Source organism: Manis pentadactyla, chromosome 12, assembly GCF_030020395.1.
Source record: "Manis pentadactyla isolate mManPen7 chromosome 12, mManPen7.hap1, whole genome shotgun sequence".
Lineage (NCBI taxonomy): Eukaryota > Metazoa > Chordata > Mammalia > Pholidota > Manidae > Manis > Manis pentadactyla.
The window spans coordinates 74,063,931-74,084,073 of record NC_080030.1 but is presented as its reverse complement, the minus strand read 5'-3'; the positions used below and the strand labels follow the sequence as shown (position 1 = coordinate 74,084,073).

Below are 20,143 nucleotides of genomic sequence, written 5' to 3'. Positions count from 1 at the left end.
ATATTATGATTGAGAGTATATCCCCTTCATTTATTTACCCACCCACCCCAACCCGCCCCACCCATGGTAACCACTAGTCACTTCTAGTGTCTATGAGCAATAGCTATTTTGTTTTGTTTTTAGATTCCAACTACAAGTGAAATCATATGGCATTTGTCTTTCTCTGCCTGGCTCATTTCACTTAGTATAATACCATCTAGGCCCAACGATGTTGTTGCAAATGGTATGATTTCTTTCCTTTTTATGCCTGAATAACATTCCATTTTGTATATGTACCATATCTTGAGCAATTCATCTATTGATGAACACCTCTGTTGCTTCCAAATCTTGGCTATTGTAAATAATGCAACAATAAACATAGTAGTGCATATTTCTTTTCAAATCAGGGATTTTGTTTTCTTCTGATAAATTCCCAGAACTGGAATTACTGGGTTGTATGGTGTTTCTATTTTTAGTTTTTTGAAGAACCTCCATACTCTTTCCATAGTGGCTGCATCAATTCACATTTGCACCAACAGTGTAGGAGGGTTCCCTTTTTTCCACAGCCTCACCAACACTTGTTATTCCTTGTCTTTTGGGTAGTGGCCATTCTGACTGATGTAAGGTAATATCTCACTATGGTTTTGATTTGCATTTCCCTGATAATTAATGATGTGGGTTATCTTTTCATATGCCTGTTGGTCATCTGTATGTCTTCTTCAGAAAAATATATTTCAGGTCCTCTGCCCACTTTTTAAATAGGTTATTTCTTTATTTGGTACAGAGTTGTATGAGTTCTTTATATATTTTGGATTTTAGCCCCCTATCAGGTAAATCACTTGGGAACATATTCCCCCATATTGTAGGCTGCCTTTTTGTTCTGTTGATGGTGTCCTTTGTGTACAGAAGATTTTTAGTTTGATGTAGTCCCACTTGTTTTTGCTTTTGTTTCCCTTGCCCTGGGAGATGTATACAGAAAAAAATTACTCATGCTAAAGTTTAAGAGATTCTTGCCTATGTTTTGTTTTCAGAGTTTTCTGGTTTCATGTCTTACATTTAGTTCTTTAATACATTTCAAGTTTACTTTTGGGTATGGAGTTAGACAGTAGTCTAGTTTCATTCTCTTGCATGTACGTATCTGTCTAGCTTTCCCAGCACCATTTATTGAAGAGACTGTCTTCTCCCTATTGTATATTCTTGCCTCCTTTGTCATATATTATGATGTCAACATCTTGAGATATTTATTCTCAGTTATAGAGTACTTACCCTTAATGTGTTGTATTATAATGGCAGTAGATGATATGTTTTTAATTTTGCATGTTATAAAATTTATATTGAATTTTAGAAGATAAGTATATAGATATACACACTTTTTATAACTAATCAGTTATTGTCAAAGCCAACATTATAAATTGTCATTCTTTTCTGAACTTTTTAATCTGAAAAATTTCAAACATGCATGGAATTTAAAGAATTATGTAATTAATATCTACTTACCTACTCAATTCCTGAATTAAACCATTATTGATATTTTCAGAGAACCAATTTTGCCTTTGTTGATTTTCTCTTATTACTTGTCTGTTTTGTATTTAATAGACTTTATCTTATCTTTATTATCTGTTTTCTACTGTTAACATTCGATTTAATTTGTACTTCTTTTTCTAGCTTCTAAAGATGGAAGCTTAAATAATTGGTATTATACCTTTTCTTTTCCAATATAAACCTGGTAGGACCATAAAATTTCCTCTAAGGACTGTGTTAGCTATATGCCACAACTACAGACATTTTGTAGTTTTCTTTATCAGTTGTGATCACTTATAATTTTGTTTGTGATTTCTTCTTTGACCCCTGAGTTATTTAGAAGTGTGTTTCTTTATATATATTTGACTTCTCACTAATAGTTATTGAGTACTACTTTTATGCCCTTGTTGTAAAAGCATACTAAAATGTTTTCAGTCCTATGATATTTATTGAGATTTGTTTTATAGCCTTGCAACACTAAGGAGATTTTGGTGACTATTTCATGTGCCCTTAAAAGAATTTATATTCTTTTTACTGGCTTGGATGTAATGTTTTATAGGGATCAATTAAGTCAAGTTGAATGATAGTGCCGTTCAGATCTTTTATATTCTTATTAATTTTTTGTCTTATTGTTCTATCAATTTATAGGAGAAGAACATTAAAATCTCCAACCAAAATTGCAGGTCTGTCTTTTCCTCCTTTTAGTTCTGCAAATTTTTGCTTTATATATTTTTTAATGTCACTTAGTAGGATACACAAATACTTAGGATTGGTATATTTTCATGGTCAATTGATATATTTTCATTATAAAATATATTTTTTTTGTTCCTGGAAATACCCTTTATCATGAAGCCTACCTTGATACCTGCATCTTTATTCTTAGTGCTTGCATAATTTATCAGCTCTCATCCTTTAACTTAAAATCTGATTGTGTCTATATGTTTAAAGTATGTCCTGTAAATATATTTCCATTTTGCTTTTCTAAAATCCAGTCTGGCAATCTCTTTACATTGTGGCTTTGTCCATTTACATTTATTGTAGTTATTGATGATTAGGTTTAAATGCACTTTCTTGGCATTTGTTTTCTGTTTATCTCTTTTGTTTTTGTTTCTCTATTTTTCCCCTTTTGCCCTCTTTTGAGTTAGTCAAGTATTTTCTACTATCTCATTCTATTGTTTCTATTGGCTTTTAGCTATACTTCTTTGAATGACCATAGTGGTTGCTATGAATTACAATATTTACAATATATTTGTTAGAAGTTTGGAATAATGAGTATGCACACACATGAATAAATATAAATACTAGAGGAAAAAGGCCTTTTACATTTGTCCACATAGTTATCCTTTTTAATGTTTATGATTCTACTATATAGAGTCTGGCTTTCATTTAATATCATTTCCATCAGCCTGAAGGACTTCTTTTAGCATTTCATGTAGTCCAAGTTTGCTGGTAATTTTCTCAGTTTTCATTTATCTGAAAATTACATCTTTATTCCCCATTCAATCCTTTCAGCATTATTGAGGTACAATTGACAAGTAAAATTATACAGGCATACCTTGTTTTATTGTGTTTTGCTCTAACACTTTGAAGATACTGTGTTTTTTGTAAATTGAAGGTTTGTGGCAACCCTGAATCAACCAAGTTTATTGACACAATTTTTCAACAGCATTTGCTCACTTCATGTCTCTCTTGCAATATTTCAAATTTTTCAATTTTTTTTATATTTATATCTCTTGTGACCAGTGACAGAAACTCGCTGAAAGCTCAGATGATGGTTAGCAATTTTTAGCAATAGTTAGCTTCATTTTTAATTAAGGTATGTACATTGTTTTTTAAGGCATATTGCTATTGTATACTTGATAGACTATAGTGTAAACATAACTTTTATATGCACTGAGGAACAAAAAAATTCATTTGACTCACTCTGTTGCAATAGTCACTTTATTATGGGTAGTCTGGAACTGAATGTGCAATATCTCTTAGATATGCCTGCAATATATTTAAAGTGTATAACGTGATGACTTGACATACAAACACATTATCAAAGGATTCCCACAATCAAGCTAATTAACACATCCATCACATCACATATTCACCTTTCTGTTTTTGCTCTTTTTATGAGAACACAGGTTATATGCTCTTAGCAAATTTCAATTAAAAAATACAGTATTATCAACCACAGTCACCATGCTATACATCAGATCCTTAGACCATAAGTGATGGCATGCAATTTTTGTCTTTCTCTGTCTGACTTATTTCGCATAATGCCCTCCAGGTTCATCCATGTTGTTGCATGTGACAGGATTTTCCTTTTTATGGCTGAATAATATTCCTGGTGTGTGTGTGTGCATATGCATCATGTATCTTTATCCATTTATTCACTGACAGATGCTTGGGTTGTTTTCATACCTTGGCTGTATGAATAATACTGCAATGAACATGGGAGTATATGTATCTTTTCAAGCTATTGGATTAGTTTCCTTTGCATATACCCAGAAGTGGATTGCTGGATCATATGGTAGTTCTCTTTTTAATTTCTTGAAGAAACCCCATACAGTTTTTCATAGTGGCTGCAATAGTTTACATTTCCAAGAGTGTACAAGGGTTCCCTTTTCTCCACATCATCACCAGCATTTGTTATCTTTTGTATATTTGGAAATAATAGCCTTTCTAACAGGTATGAAATGATATCTCATTATAATTTTTTCACTTGCATTTTCCTAATGATTAGTGATTTGAATGACTTTTCATGTACCTGTTGGCCATTTGTATGTCTTTTTTGGAAAAATGTCTGTTCAGTTCTTCTGTCCATTTTTTAAAACTGAATTAGAGTTGATACACAACCTTATATTAGTTTCAAGAATATAGCACACTCGTTCCCCAGTTACCCACATTATCAAATTCTTACCCCAACTAGTGCAGTTATTATCTCTTAACATAGAAAAATGTCACAAAATCATTGGCTATATTCTCCATGCTGTACTACTATCCCTGTAAACGACTCATATTATGATTGAAGATTTTTGTGCCCCTTTATCCCTCTCCTGCTCCACACCCACCCATCCCAAACCCTGACCCATGATAACCACCAAACCCTTCTCAGTGTCTATGAGTCTATTGCTATTCGTTCATTTTGTTTTGTTTTTAGATTCCACAAATAAGTGAAATTATACCATTCTTTGCCTGGCTTATTTCACTCAACATAATACCCTCTAGCTCCATCCATGTTGTTGCAAATGGTAGGGTCTGTTTTCTTCCTATGGCTGAATAATATTCCATTGTGTATATGTACCACCTCTTCTTTATCCATTCATCTACTGATGGACACTTGGGTTGCTTCCGTATCTTGGCTATTGTAAATAGTGCTGCAATAAACATAGGGTTGCATATGTCTTTTTGAATCTGAGAACTTGTATTCTTTGGGTAAATTCCTAGGAGTGGAATTCCTGGGTCAAATTGTATTTCTATTTTTAGTTTTTTTTTGCGGAACCTCCATATTGCTTTTCACAATGGTTGAACTAGCTTACATTCCCACCAGCAGTGTAGGAGGGTTCCCCTTTCTCCACATCCTCACCAGCATTTCTTGTTCTTAGTCTTTTTGATACTGGCCATCCTAACTGGTGTAAGGTGATATCTCATTGTGGTATTTATTTGCATTTACCTGATAATTAGTGATGTGGAGCATCTTTTCATGTGCCTGTTGGCCATCTGAATTTCTTTGGAGAAGTGTCTATTCATATCCTCCACCCATTTTTTAATTGAGTTATTTGCTTTTTGATTGTTGAGGCATGTGAATTCTTTATATATATAATTTGGATGTTAACCTCTTGTCGGATATGTCATTTACAAAAATATTCTCCCATACTGTAGGATGCCCTTTTGTTCTGTTGATGGTGTCCTTTGCTATACAGAGCTTTTTGGTTTGATGTAATCCCATATGCACATGTTGGCTTTTGTTTCCCTTACTTGAGGAGATGGATTCAGGAAAAGTTGCTCATGTTTATATTCAGGAGATTTTTGCCTATGTTGTCTTCTAAGAGTTTTATGGTTTCATGACTTACATTCAGGTCTTTGATCCATTTCGAGTTGACTTTTGTGTATGGGGTTAGACTATAATCCAGTTTCCCTCTCTTACATGTTGCTGTCCAGTTTTGCACACAACAGTTGTTGAAGAGGCTGTCATTTCCCCATTGTATGTCCATGGCTCCTTTATCATATATTATTTGACCATATATGGTTGGGTTTATATCTGCACTTTCTATTCTTCCAGCTTTATTCTTCCATCTCAAGATTGTTTTGGCTATTCAGAATCTTTTGTGGTTCCATATGAATTTTAGAACTGTTTGCTATAGTTTGCTGAAGAATGCTGTTGGTATTTTGATAGGAATTCCATTGAATCTGTAGATTGCTTTAAGCAGGATAGCTATTTTAACAATATTAAATCTTCCTATCCACGAGCACAGAATGTGTTTCATTTATTGGTATCTTTAATTTCTCTCATGAGTGTCTTGTAGTTTTCAGAATACAGGTTTTTCACTTCCTTGGTTATGTTTATTCCAAAGTATTTTATTCTTTTTGATGCAATAGTGAATGGAATTGCTTTCCTGATTTCCCTTCCTGCTAGTTCATCATTAGTGTATAGGAATGCCACAGATTTCTGTGTATTAATTTTGTATCCTGCAACTTTGCTGAATTAAGGTATTAGATTTAGTAGTTTTGGAGTGCATTCTTTAGGGTTTTATGTATAATATCATGTCATTTGCAAACAGTGACAATTTAAATTCTTCCTTACCAATCAGATGCCTTTTATTTCTTAGTGTTGTCTGATTGCTGTGGCTAGGACCTCCAGTACTATGTTGAATAGAAGTGGGGAAAGTGGGCATCCTTGTCTTGTTCAAAAGGAAAAGCTTTCAACTTCTTGCTGTTAAGTATAATGTTGGCTGTGGGTTTGTCATATATGGCCTTTATTATATTGAGGTACTTCCCTCTATAACCATTTTGTTGAGAGTTTTTATCATGAATGGATGTTGAATTTTGTTGAATTCTTTTTCAGCATCTATTTATATAATCATGTGGTTTTTGTCCTTCTTTTTTGTTGATGTGGTAGATGATGTTGATGGATTTTCAAATGTTGTACCATCCTTGCATCCCTGGCATAAATCCTACTTGATCATGATGGATGATCTTTTGATGTATTTTTAAATTCAGTTTGCTAATATTTTGTTGAGTATTTTTGCATCTATGTTCATCAGGGATATTGGTCTGTAATTTTCTTTTTGTGTGGTGTCCTTGCCTGGCCCTGTAGAGTAATGCTGGCCCTGTAGAATGAGTTGGTAAGTATTCAGTCTACTACATTTGGAAGACTTTAAGGAGGATCGGTATTAGGTCTTCACTAAGTGTTTAATAAAATTCAGCGGTGAAGCCATCTGTCCAGGACTTTTGTTCTTAGGTAGTTTTTTGATTACCTATTCAATTTCGTTGCTGGTAATAGGTCAATTTAGATTTTCTGTTTCTTTCAGGGTCAGCCTTGGAAGGTTTTATTTTTCTAAAAAGTTACCTATTTCTTGTAGGTTTTCCAGTTTGTTAGTATGTAATTTTTCATAGTATTCTCTAATAATTCTTTGTATTTCTGTGGTGTCTGTAGTGAGTTTTCTTTTCTCATTTCTAATCTGTTCATGTGTATGGACTCTTATTTTCTTGATAAGTCTGGCTAGGGGTTTATGTATTTTGTTTATTTTCTCAAAGAACCAGCTCCTGCTTTCATTGATTCTTTCTATTGTTTTATTCTCCTCAATTTTATTTATTTCTGCTCTAATCCTTATTATGTCCCTCCTTCTACTGACTTTGGGCCTCATTTATTCTTCTTTTATTAGTTTCATTAATTATGCAGTTAGCCTGTTCAAATGGGATTGTTTTTCTTTCTTGAGGTAGGCCTGTATTGCAATTCTTTTCTCTTAGCATGGCCTTTGCTGCGTCCCTCAGATTTCTTTGGTGTTGAATTATTTTTGTCATTTATCTCCATGAATTGTTTGATCTCTGTTTTTATTTGGTCATTCTTCCATTGTTTATTTAGGAGCACCTTGTTAGCCTCCATGTGTTTAAGATTTTTCATTTTCTTTGAATAATTAATTTGTAGTTTCATACCTTTGTGGTCTGAGAAGCTGGTGGGTGCAATTTCCATCTTTCTGAATTTACTGAGGCTTTTTTTGTGGCCTAGTATATGATCTATTCTTCAAAATGTTCCATGTGTGCTTGAGAAGAATGTGTATCCTGCCATTTTTGGGTGGAGAGTTCTGTAGATGTCTGTTAGTTCCATTTGTTCTAATGTGTTGTTCAGTGCCTCTGTGTCCTTATTTTCTGTCTGGTTGATCTGTCCTTTGGAGTGAGTGGAGTGTTGAAGTCTCCTAAAATGAATGCATCACATTCTATTTCCCCTTTTAATTTTGTTAGTATTTGTTTTACATATCTAGGTGCTCCTGTGTTGGGTGCATTGATAGTTATAATGGTTATATCCTCTTGTTGGACTGACCCCTTTATCATTATGTAACGCCCTTCTTTGTCTCTTGTGACTTTCTTTGTTTTGAAATCCATTCTGTCTGATACAAGTACTGCAACTCCTGCTTTTTTCTCCCTATTATTTGCATGAAATATCTTTTTCTATCCCTTCACTTTTTGTCTGTGTATGTTTTTGGGTTTGAAGTGGGTCTCTTGTTGGCAGCATATAGATGAGTCTTGTTTTTTATCCAGTCAGTGACTCTAAGTCTTTTGATTGGTGCATTCAGACCATTTACATTTGGGGGTGATTATCAATAGGTTTGTACTTATTGCCATTGCAGGCTTTAGATTCATGGTTATCAAAGGTTCAAGGGTAATTTCCTTATTAACTAATAGTCCAACTTAATTCACTTACTATGCTATTACAAACACAATCTAAAGGTTATTTTTTTTCTCCTTGTTTTTATTCCTCCCCCATTCTTTATATAATAGGTATCATATTTTGTACTCTTTGTCTATCCCTTGATTGACTTTGGGGGTAGTTGATTTAATTTTGCATTTGGTTAGTAATTAAATGTTCTACTTTCTTTACTGTGATTTTATTACCTCTGGTGACAACTAGTTAGCCTTAGAAACACTTCCATCTATAGAAGTCCCTCCAACATACATTGTAGAAATGGTTTGTGGGAGGTAAATTCTCTCAGCTTTTGCTTATCTGGAAATTGTTTAATCCCTCCTTCAAATTTAAATGATAATCTTGCCTGTTAAGTATTCTTGGTTTGAGGCCCTTCTGCTTCATTGCATTAAATACATCATGCCACTCCCTTCTGGCCTGTAAGGTTTCTGCTGAGAAGTCTGATGATAGCCTCATGGGCTTTTCTTTGTATGTGATCTTATTTCTCTCTGGCTGCTTTTAATTGTCTGTTCTTATCCTTGATCTTTTCCATTTTAATTATTATATGTCTTAGTGTTGTCTTCCTTGGTTCCCTTGTGTTGGGAGATCTGTGGATCTCCACAGCCTGAAAGGCTTTCTCTCTCCCCAGATTGGGGAAGTTTTCATCAATAACCTTCTCAAAGACACTTTCTATCCCTTTTTCTCTCTCCTTCTTCTGGTACCCTCATAATGCAAATATTGTTCCATTTGGATTGGTCACACAGTTCTCTCAATATTCTTTCATTCCTAGAGATCCTTTTTTTTTCTCTCTGTACCTCAGCTTCTTTGTATTCTTGTTCTCTAATTTTTATTTCATTTACTCTCTTCTCTACTTCATGTAATCTGCTTTCAAATCCCTGTGTTGTATGTTTCATTTTGGATACTCCATTTTTCAAAATTTGTATCTCATTCTTGAATTCCTTCATAAGGTGTTGAATATTTTTATGTAGCTCCATGAGCATGTTTATGATTTTTATTTTGAAATCTCTTTCAGGAAGATTGGTGAGTTCAGTTTCACTTGGCCCTCTTTCTGTTGTTTGTGGTATTTTGGTTTGAACCAGGTTCCTTTGATGTTTCATATTTGTAGGTGGTGCCCTCTAGTGCCCAGAAGCTCTCCTTTATATAACTACTCAGCCCCTGGAGCAATGGCAGGGGTCACAGGTGAGCGGCGCTGGTGCCTTGGGGGGTAAGAGCTGCTTCCTCTTTCTCAGCTGCAGTGCCTGCCTCCACTGCCAGGGCCAGTGGGACGAGCTTGCAGGGAGGAGACTATGCTATGCACTTGTAGCTGCCATAGGTGGAGCCACCCTCTGGGTTGCTTGGTGCAATGGTGGGAGCAGCACATTTGTGATCCGGTGCCAGCTAGAAGGAAGAAACTGCAGGCTGCATATCACAGTGGGGACCTCAGTGCTGCATTGCCAGACAGGGGGATGGAGCACCTGAAGCTCCTGAAAGTTCCCAATCTGCTGGGCTCAGTGCACCGGGACAGTTTTGTCCACCTGTCCTTTCTCTTGAGCAGCAAGCTCTGTGCAATCATTGCTCCATTAGCAGCCCTCTCGCTGTTAGGAAGTCTCTCAGAGTGCCCCCCTTTCTTTTGTCCCAGAGCAGCCTGTTGTGGGTACCTGTTCTCCACAAGCAGCTGGAATCTAGGTCTCTCCAAGTATTCTGCCTGTCTTAGCTTTCCAACCCCATTACTCTCCAGAGCACCGTGTAATGAGGGTTCTTGCTCTCAGAGCAGATTTCCAGGGCTGGGTGTTCAGCAGTCCTAGGCCTTCACTGCCTCCCTGATCCATTTCTCTTCCTCCTGTTGGTGACCTGTGGTGTGGAAAAGCCTTGGGTCCCAAGGATCATGGCTTTGGTATGTTACACTTTTCCATGAAATCTGCTCTGTTCCCCAGGTGTAGGCAGTTTGCTGCAGCTTTCTTTCCTTTTGCTCTTAGGAAAAGGAATCTGAGGATTAGTTGTTTTTGCTATATTTTTATATTATATTTGTTTTTGGGAGGTGGTTTCTATTTCACCTCTCACACCACCATGTTTAAGCCTGTCAGTATTGGTAAATTCTTAACCTCATTGTAGCAGGTACAAGTTTTCCAAAATTCTTATTTTCACTTGAAAGCTCAAAAGTTATCATTGGCAACTAAGGCTTTCAGTTTTCTTTGAACTGGCAGGCTTCCTTCTTCATTTTCAAGACAACTTAAATACCGAATTCTAAATAACTATATTTTGTCTATTGGTCATTCTCTCATATAAAAATGACATTTCATGAAAAAATGCTGCTAGTCCAGCTCTTAATGCACAATTTCTTTTCCTTGTGACCACTGTTGCACTTTGGTACCCACTGTGCCTTTTACATACTTTCCATTTCTTTCCATAGAATATTGAAAAGGTGCATACTTAAAGGTTTAAGATTTTATAAAATTAATCATTATTACCACTTTATCATGGATATTCTTTTTTTTTTTATTAAGGTATGATTGATATACACTCTTATGAAGGTTTCACATGAAAAAATAATGTGGTTACTACATTTACTCATATTATCAAGTCCCCATGCATACCGCAATGCAGTCACTGTCCATCAGTGAAGCAAGATGCCACAGATCCTCTATGTGCCTTCTTTGTGCTACACTGTTCTCCCCCTGACCCCTCACACCATGTGTACTAAACATAATACCCCTCAATCCCCTTCTCCCTCCCTCCCCACCCACCCTCCCACACCACTCCCCTTTGGTAACCACTAGTTCATTCTTGGAGTCTCTGAGTCTGCTGCCATTTTGTTCCTTCAGTTTTGCCTCACTGTTATAGTCCACAAATGAGGGAAATCATTTGGCATTTGTCTTTCTCCGCCTGGCTTATATCACTGAGCACAATGTCCTCCAGTTCCATACATGTTGTTGCAAATGGTAGGATTTGTTTCTTTCTTATGGCCAAATAGTATTCCACTGTGTATATGTACCACATCTTCTTTATCCATTCATCTACTGATGGACACTTAGGTTGCTTCCACATCTTGGCTATTGTAAAAAGTGCTGCGATAAACATCGGGATGCATATGTCTTTTTGAATCTGATAAGTTGTATTCTTTGAGTAAATTCCAAGGAGTGGGAATCCCAGGTCAAATGGTATTTCTATGTTTAGTTTTTTGAAGAACCTCCATATTGTTTTCCACAATGGTTGTACTAGCTTACATTCCCACCAGCAGTGTAGAAGGGTTCCCTTTTCTCAGTATCCTCACCAGCATTTGTTGTTCTTATTCTTTTTGATGCTGGCCATCCTTACTGGTGTGAGGTAAGGATATCTCATTGTGGTTTTAATTTGCATTTCCCTGATGATTAGTGATGTGGAGCATCTTTTCATGTGTCTGTTGGCCATCTGAATTTATTCTTTGGAGAATTGTCTCTTCATATCCTCTGCCCATTTTTAAATTGGGTTATTTGCTTTTTGGGTGTTGAGGCATGTAAGTTCTTTATATATTTTGGATGTTAACCCCTTGTCAGATATGTCATTTACAAATGTATTCTCCCATACTGTAGGATGCCTCTTTGTTCTGTTGATGGTGTCCTTTGCCATACAGAAACTTTTAAGTTTGATGTAGTCCCATCAGTTCACTTTTGCTTTTATTTCCCTTTCTCGAGGAGGTGCATTCAGGAAGAAGTTGCTCATGCTTATATTCAGGAGATATTTGCCTATGTTGTCTTCTAAGAGTTTTATGGTTTCATGAGTTACATTCAAGTCTTTAATCCATTTCGAGTTTACTTTTGTGTATGGAGTTAACCAATAATCCAGTTTCATTCTCTTGCATGTAGCTGTCCAGTTTTGCCAACACCAGCTGTTGAAGAGGCTGTCATTTCCCCATTATATGTCTATGGCTCCTTTATCATATATTAATTGACTATATATGGTTGGGTTTATAGCAGGGCTCTCTAGTCTGTTCCATTGGTCTATGGGTCTGTTCTTGTGCCAGTACCAAATTGTCTTGATTACTGTGGCTTTGTAGTAGAGCTTGAAGTTGAGGAGCGTAATGCCCCCAGTTTTATTCTTCCTTCTTAGAATTGCTTTGGCTATTTGAAGTCTTTTGTGGTTCCATATGAATTTTAGAACGATTTTCTCTAGTTCATTGAAGAATGCTGTTGGTATTTTGATAGGGATTGCATTGAATCTATAGATTGCTTTAGGCAGCATGGCCATTTTGACAATATTAATTCTTCCTATCCTTGAGCATGGGATGAGTTTCCATTTATTGGTATCTTCTTTAATTTCTCTTAAGAGTGTCTTGTAGTTTTCGGGTATAGGTCTTTCAGTTCCTTGGTTAGGTTTATTCCTAGGTATTTTATTCTTTTTGATGCAACTGTGAATGGAATTTTTTCCTGATTTCTCTCTCTGCTAGTTCTTTGTTAGTGTATAGGAATGCCACAGATTTCTGTGTATTAATTTTGTATCCTGCAACTTTGCTGAATTAAGATATTAGATCTAGTAGTTTTGGAATGGATTCTTTAGGGTTTTTTATGTACAATGTCATGTCATCTGCAAACAGGGACAGTTTAACTTCTTCCTTGCCAATCTGGATGCCTTTTATTTCTTTGTATTGTCTGATTGCCATGGCTAGGACCTCCAGTACTATGTTGAATAGAAGTAGGGAAAATGGGCATCCTTCTCTTGTTCTCGATCTTAGGGGAAAAGCTTTCAGCTTCTTGCTGTTAACTATGATCTTGGCTGTGGGTTTGTCATATATGGCCTTTATTATGTTGAGGTACTTGCCCTCTATACCTCTGTACCCATTTTGTTGAGAGTTTTTATCATGAATGGATGTTGAATTTTGTTGAATTCTTTTTCAACATCTGTTTTTTGATTATGTGGTTTTTGTCCTTCTTTTTGTTGATGTGGTGGATGATGTTGATGGATTTTCGAATGTTGTACCATCCTTGCATCCCTGTAATAAAATTCTACTTGATCATGATGGATGATCTTTTTAATGTATTTTTAAATTAAGTTCGCTAATATTTTGTTGAGTATTTTTGCATCTATGTTCATCAGGGATATTGGTCTTTGTGGATATTCTTAAGTGAAAAAAGTTTTTTGTTTCTTTGTTAAAGTGCATGGCATCCTGCAGTATCACACAAGGGTTACTAGATCACTTTGGTGCCCATGCCTGGCTCCTTGTTAAGGTGCCAACATTTTTAACCTGTTAGTGCTTTTGCACTATTAGTGCAAGTGTCAACATATACCATCTTTATATTATTATAAATATAATTTTTACTTGTGGACTACCTAAAAGAGTGTTAGAGACCCCAGGGGTCAGTGAACCTTACTTTAAGTACAGCCCACTAAGGGGAGAAAGTGTAACTTATATAAAATAGGAAAACAGTAAACATTCTCCTAACCTCTTTTCAGCTGACTTGCCAGTGAAATTATCCTCCATGCCTTGTGTAATGTGGCAGCTACTCTCATGGGATGCTGAATGTCAAAGTTGGCCAGCTGCTCTTTCCTATGTCCATTAATCTCTGTTCCTCCAGTACAGTTACATGTTTATTAGCAAAATGTCCATTGTATTTGCTCTCAAACTAGTTTATGCCATCTTCACTAATAAATGTAATTACAAAATGTTTATAGTATCATGTAAATAGACTAAGTGTGAGTTCAAAAAAAAAAAAGAATGTGTCTAAAACCAACTTAAATGCTTTCGAATGACTTATTGTAAAAAACTGCTGTCATAATTAAGTGTGGATGAGAGTTGTAAAAGTTTAGAGAAAGCATAAAAATCTAGAATGAGTCTACATTTTTTCACAAGTACCTTTAATTTCTTCCTATATTTAAAGAAACTAGAGCTGGAAATTGTGGTGATGTATTACATGTTGTCTTTGCAAGAAAGGACAATGAGACTGATTCATAGACCCATACTCAAAGAAAAAGTTTTAGCTCACCTTCAAAAGATAAGTGAATGTGTTTATGTGTAGATATTTTAGGCTGAAGTAAAGTCCATAGTTAATGCTTATATCTTTTCTTAAGGATTCACCGCTTAACCAAATTTTCCAGTAGATATACTAGCCACTAGTCAGGATCACATTGAATTAGATTGTTTCTTCGCTGCCATCTATGAGCTAGAAGCAGTTTCCTTTGGTTTCCATGATAGTGAAATATGCTCTTTTCCATGATTGCACTTGGTATCTGAAGCTGGGTAAGATTGTATTGATAAAAGATTTAGATTTAGATAAGCCTTTTAGATTAACAGCTATCACAGGCCAGGTTTCATAATGATTAGTGATGAACCTGATGGTACCATAAGCTTTTTTTTTTTTTGGTCAGTGTGCTAGTATTTTGTTGAATTGGAAACTGCTTGGAGTAGCCACGGTATGTGGGAGCTTGGAAATTATCACAGAAATTGCATAGTGATATTTCCTGAAGGATGAGAATTATGTTAAATGTTCTTTCGTCTATAAAAATAAACTCATTGATTAATCAGACATGTTAAGGCTGGAGTCTCTCTCTGCCCGGCTCACCAATTACCATGGACAGGGAAGATGGTATTCTTAACTTCATGGCATGAGCTTGCAGTATGAGTTTTGTTTTTTTTTCCTTAGAAGTGGGGAATTAATTCACACTCTTCACAGTCTATTTACAACCAGTACACACTGGCAAGCTGGATGGTAAGGTGGTTGTTATCTGTGGCCAAAGGGTTAAGAAACTTATCAACCTTAGTCTTGTTAGCCCGAGGCTGTATCACCAACATAGCTAACCACACACTGAAATTATTGTTAAATATTAAAGGGATTCCTCCAAATTTCTGATTTCATAATGATAACACATTCACTGTCAACAGTGTTGGCTTAGTTTTATAGGCTTGTTCCTTCATTTTTGTTTTCCAAAAATGTTTATTGACAGTCTATCATATGGAGGATTGGGAATCTAATAGTGAATACAACAGATAAAATAGAACCCTGCACTTGTATAATTTAAATTCTAGTAGGATCTACATATGCATATACACATGTACACAAACTCAGATATACACACACACACACACACACACATATATATATATATATATATACATAAATGCCAATAGGAAAAATAAAAGTAAGATATTGGTTGGAGAGTGATGCTGTAATTCTGATAGGGTGACCAGAGAAGGCCTCACAAAGATTATGCCTCTAATATAAGCTCCTAAAGAGCAAACATAGTCTGGAAGAGGTAGTCCCTGAAAACACTTTTAAGTATTCTTAACCAGGTGTTGGTGGTGGTTTCTATGGGGAAAATACAGCATGTTAATTTTCACTAATTCCAACTGAAATTTAGTATTTCTTCCAAATCATGAATATAGATAACCAACTATAATAATACTGGGAGGATCTGTAACTTTGTCACAGATATTTTCATACCACATTCCAGTTATCATGGACATCTCAAAATATTGTTTATGCTCATCACTACTTATAAATATGGTAGTTACTATCACTGCTTTTAAATCATGTCATTTAATGCCTTAAAAAAGTACATATATCACAATTTCAAAAAATACCTGTATAGTTACATTTTAAAGTAATGGATTTCCTTATATCCCTACATATTGTATCTTTATGAACTTTAAAACATATTAAGAAAGAACCTAAGACTTCAGTAGATGGCCAAAAGAGGTTCATGGCATAAAAACGTTAAGCTTTAATCCATGATTGAAAGCTTCCTTCTGCCACTCCACAAGCATAGCCAGCTCTTCATTTGTTTCCCTCTTTCAGAGATTGCTCACATATATCCAGATGGGAAGAGTTTTCTGGGTAAGTCCATAGGGTTCTGATTGTGAAAGATCCTTTTTAGCTTCCTGTTTAACACAGGCCACACACTATTAAAATATTTGCAGAATAATGTAGCAAGTGAGGCAGAAATTTGGCTTCTAGGAAGTGACAGCTTGATACTTTACAGATCTGCTTTTAGGCATCTCCAGAAGATATTCAAAGTGCCTTAAAGGTAACGCAGTTTCTTTTATGAGAAGAAACAAAAGTAAAAATTCTCAGCATCTTGATGTTGCCAGACGCAGGAGAGAGAAAAATGTTATCTCTGTAATTTTCACATTACACAAATTTATGCTGTGTCTATATGGAAGGAAGTCAATTCAGTGTCATTAAATTCCTTGGATGTTATCTGCAATTATGTCTTTTAATTCTGAGAAATAGACACATAAAAAGCGTGGTGAAAGCTCTGAGCCTTGTTGCACTCATCTGCATGGTTCATTTCCTCCTACAGGCTGGTGAGAGATGCTCCTTGGGATGAAGTCCCACTCGCTCACTCCCTGGTTGGTTTTGCCACTGCCTATGACTTCTTGTACAACCACCTAAGCAAGACGCAACAGGAGAAGTTTCTTGAAGTGATTGCCAATGTGTCAGGGTATATGTATGAAACATCATACAGGAGAGGATGGGGATTTCAGTACCTGCACAATCACCAGCCCACCAACTGTCTGGCCTTGCTTACAGGAAGCCTAGTTCTGATGAATCAAGGTGGGTGTGGACTAGCTGAGGGGATCACGCTGAGGGGATACCCAAGCTGACATCATAGTTGCCTTGTTGTGAGCAAAGCAGCTTTATGACTAGTCTTAGTACATGCTCCCACTTGAATTTTGGCTGGGAGCTGGTGGTCCTTGGGCCTCTGGAAGCCCCCACATCCAGCATATCTAGGTCATGGCTGGGTGTTCATCACTGATGATCACACACATGTCTGTGGAAGTGAAGCAATATGACTCCATCCACATTAGGAAGCAATGAGCTTAATTTTATCTTCATGGGTTGTATGTTTAAATACAAGCAAATAAAACAACCCTTAAATCTAAACACCCAGGTTCAGATCAAATTTCTGTTCATGTTTAGTCATGTGCCAGAGGTTATAAACAAGTCCACCTTTTGGTAACTTTGGAGTAGTAATGCATAATTGAGTTGTTAAAAGGATTTAGTAAGGTTTTGTTCAATGCCATTGTAAATTATGTACAGAAATGTGAGGAGTTGTTATAGTTACCTAAATGCTAGTCTTTCAAGAATTATACAAAGCTAGGATTTTTGATTCAAAAGGATTTTATAAAAATTTTTAGATGAATTTTCAGTTGAGTTAATTGAAAAATGTGACAGGTTAAAGAAGTGCTTAAACAAAATCAGGTCACTCATTTTTGGCAGATTCGGGACTCCCAGTTGATTTTCTTCTACATAGCCCTCCAGTCGTCTTTCCACCCTGCTCTGCTGTCCTTTCAGATCCTGTGGAATCTGAAAGCACATAAAAGACTGTCCTCTAATGACAGAACATACTGATGACTGTTGCTTAGCCTTCATAGTATTTGCAGCTTACTACAGTTCCTATAAAAAATGTTGCATAAAGTGATAAACTTCAAAAAACATTTTCAAGTAATAGTTTAAAGTAAGTTGAATAAAAGTCTTGAAAGTTCTTTTCTGGCAGACATAAAGTTATATAATTTTAGATTGATGTGATTTCAGTTTACTGAAGATTGGAAAATGACTGGTACTCACGTAAAGGTCTGTCTCCATTTAATTAATAAATGACCTGTATTCAAGAACTTCACTTACATAATAGGCCCATCACAAACCTGGATTAGCAGGATGTTATTTATAATGTTAATAAGTGACAGTTTTATAAAATGCAGTTTTTAACTAGTCAGATGACTCAGAGGGTCTTATGTGGCCATTTTTTTGTTTATGCTTCATTACAGCTTTAGTCATTGTCCCCACATGTTTTTGTCCTTCAGGGTATCTTCAAGAAGCCTACTTATGGACTAAACAAGTCCTGACCATCATGGAGAAGTCTCTGGTCTTGCTGCAGGAGGTGACAGATGGCTCCCTCTATGAAGGAGTTGCATATGGCAGCTACACCACTAGATCACTCTTCCAGTATATGTTTCTGGTTCAGAGGCACTTTGATATCAACCACTTTGGCCATCCATGGCTTAAACAACACTTTGCATTTATGTATAGAACCATCCTGCCAGGTATAGTGAGGAATGGGAAGTGGAAAACATGAGCTACTGTAACTTTTTCTGATTATGAAAATGGGTTAGACCAAGCAAAGAAATGTGTGGTTTGAGTCCTATTGCAATTAAAGGGTTTTTTCTTTTAAATCACAAAGAACTCAAGAATATTTAGGGAGTTAATGTAAGGATTTGTGATTCAGTATTGTAAATCTTGAAGCATGATGGATAAAATATAATTTGTGCATCCATAGGCTCTTATTTCTGTATATGTAAAACTTGCATACATATACAAATTCATTTTCATGAATCTAAACAGAATATGAACATTTATGTTTACATGTTAATTTTCCCTTATATGTTTCTTATTGATCCTGTTTTCCAGTTTTTAATTTTTCCTTTCAAACTACATAGACATGATTCAAAATGAAAGCTTAAACCTATATATTTAAGTAAGAGTTTTAGTATTGTCTTTAAATATTTTATTTAAATATTATAAAACAGAAAACTAATCCAAAAATGAATTACTATAAAAGTTCTAAATTCTTGTTGCTGCATAACTTAGCCTTCTAAGGGAGCTGGCTCTAAAGAAAAGATATATATGATTTAAGAATTTATTCATTCCTAGGAAAGCTTTATAATTCCTTATTTCCAAGCAGGGCTAAGATGTCAGAAAAGGTTAGGAGGCAAATTTTCATCAGGATGGGTTTTTTTTCCCCAGTGAAATTAAATTTTTAGATAACGGTTCCACAACTACAATAAAGAACTCAGTATTTAAATCTTTTTGCCCTGGTTGTATACACATGGGTTGGATAGAATTTTCATTATTGGACTACTTATACAAAAATACTGTAGAGCAAAAGAACCATATTAAGATTTAGTTTGCACTTACATTCATGACCCTGCTGTTTTATTGCTTATTCTTAGACATGCAGGAGAAGTCTTTATTTTTTTTTTTTTTTGTAGTTTATCTTGATAAACAAAGGTCATCTAAATCAAGGGACATTTAAGAGTTCTCCATGCTTTGTAATTTGATCTGAGATCTAATGACCAGCCACATTGGGCTTGCATCTGCTGTGAGCTGTGTGTGGCTACTTCCTAAGCTGAAAAAGACAATATAAACACCTCTTAAAGGAACATTCATGTATTTATGACAATTAACCCAACAAACTTTAGGAAAATCTATATACCAGGCACCCGACTAGGGTACTAGGCAAGGGACTGCAAGAAGAGTAAAACATTATCTGCTTTCAAGGATCACATAGATGGATAGAAGATGCAGAAAATCATATTTTATAATAAGATTTACTTGGAAGAGCATTTACCAAACTGGTAGAAGCAAAAACATCTGTAAATTATGTAAATATGGTCATGGTAGCATTTCAGAAGGGGTTCTGTGTTGTCAGTATAAACTTGGAATATGATGGATCAAATTTCTCTCAACATTTCTCTCTTTTTCTCTGTGTGGTGATTCTTGTAATGATTATTCCTGGCTAGCCCAGAATTTTCCCCATTCTTCTTTTTTAAGAATGCCTAGAGCACATTTGGTATCACTTGCTTTTGTGTCTCTGACCTATTCCAGTATGATATTTGCCTTTACTCTCTTTATCTTAAACTTTCAGAGGTATGTATTTGGCAGTGTTTCCTATGGGAATCCTTACATTTTCTTCCTATGGAAACTCAGTTTCTCTCCTAAACCTGTAACACCCACTTTATTGGATGCACCTTAACTTGAAGCATCTTGGCATAGATGTAGTAGA

At 35.7% G+C, this 20,143-nt stretch overlaps 1 protein-coding gene across 9 annotated transcripts in view; it reads left to right on the top strand.

Annotated features, from left to right (window-relative positions):
• The window catches only part of DSE (dermatan sulfate epimerase), a 95,106-nt gene that overhangs the window by 43,797 nt on the left and 31,166 nt on the right, over nucleotides 1–20,143 (top strand). For 5 of the 9 annotated variants that reach the window (XM_036893538.2, XM_036893534.2, XM_036893535.2 and 2 more), the window contains 2 exons: nucleotides 16,661–16,914; nucleotides 18,165–18,404. The exons of 2 other annotated variants lie outside the window; for them this stretch is intronic. In XM_036893538.2, the coding sequence (XP_036749433.2) occupies nucleotides 16,661–16,914; nucleotides 18,165–18,404 (494 nt within the window). Of the gene's footprint in view, nucleotides 1–16,660; nucleotides 16,915–18,164; nucleotides 18,405–20,143 lie in introns of those variants that run through there. 2 more of the 9 variants (XM_036893536.2, XM_036893541.2) reach the window with 2 other exon arrangements.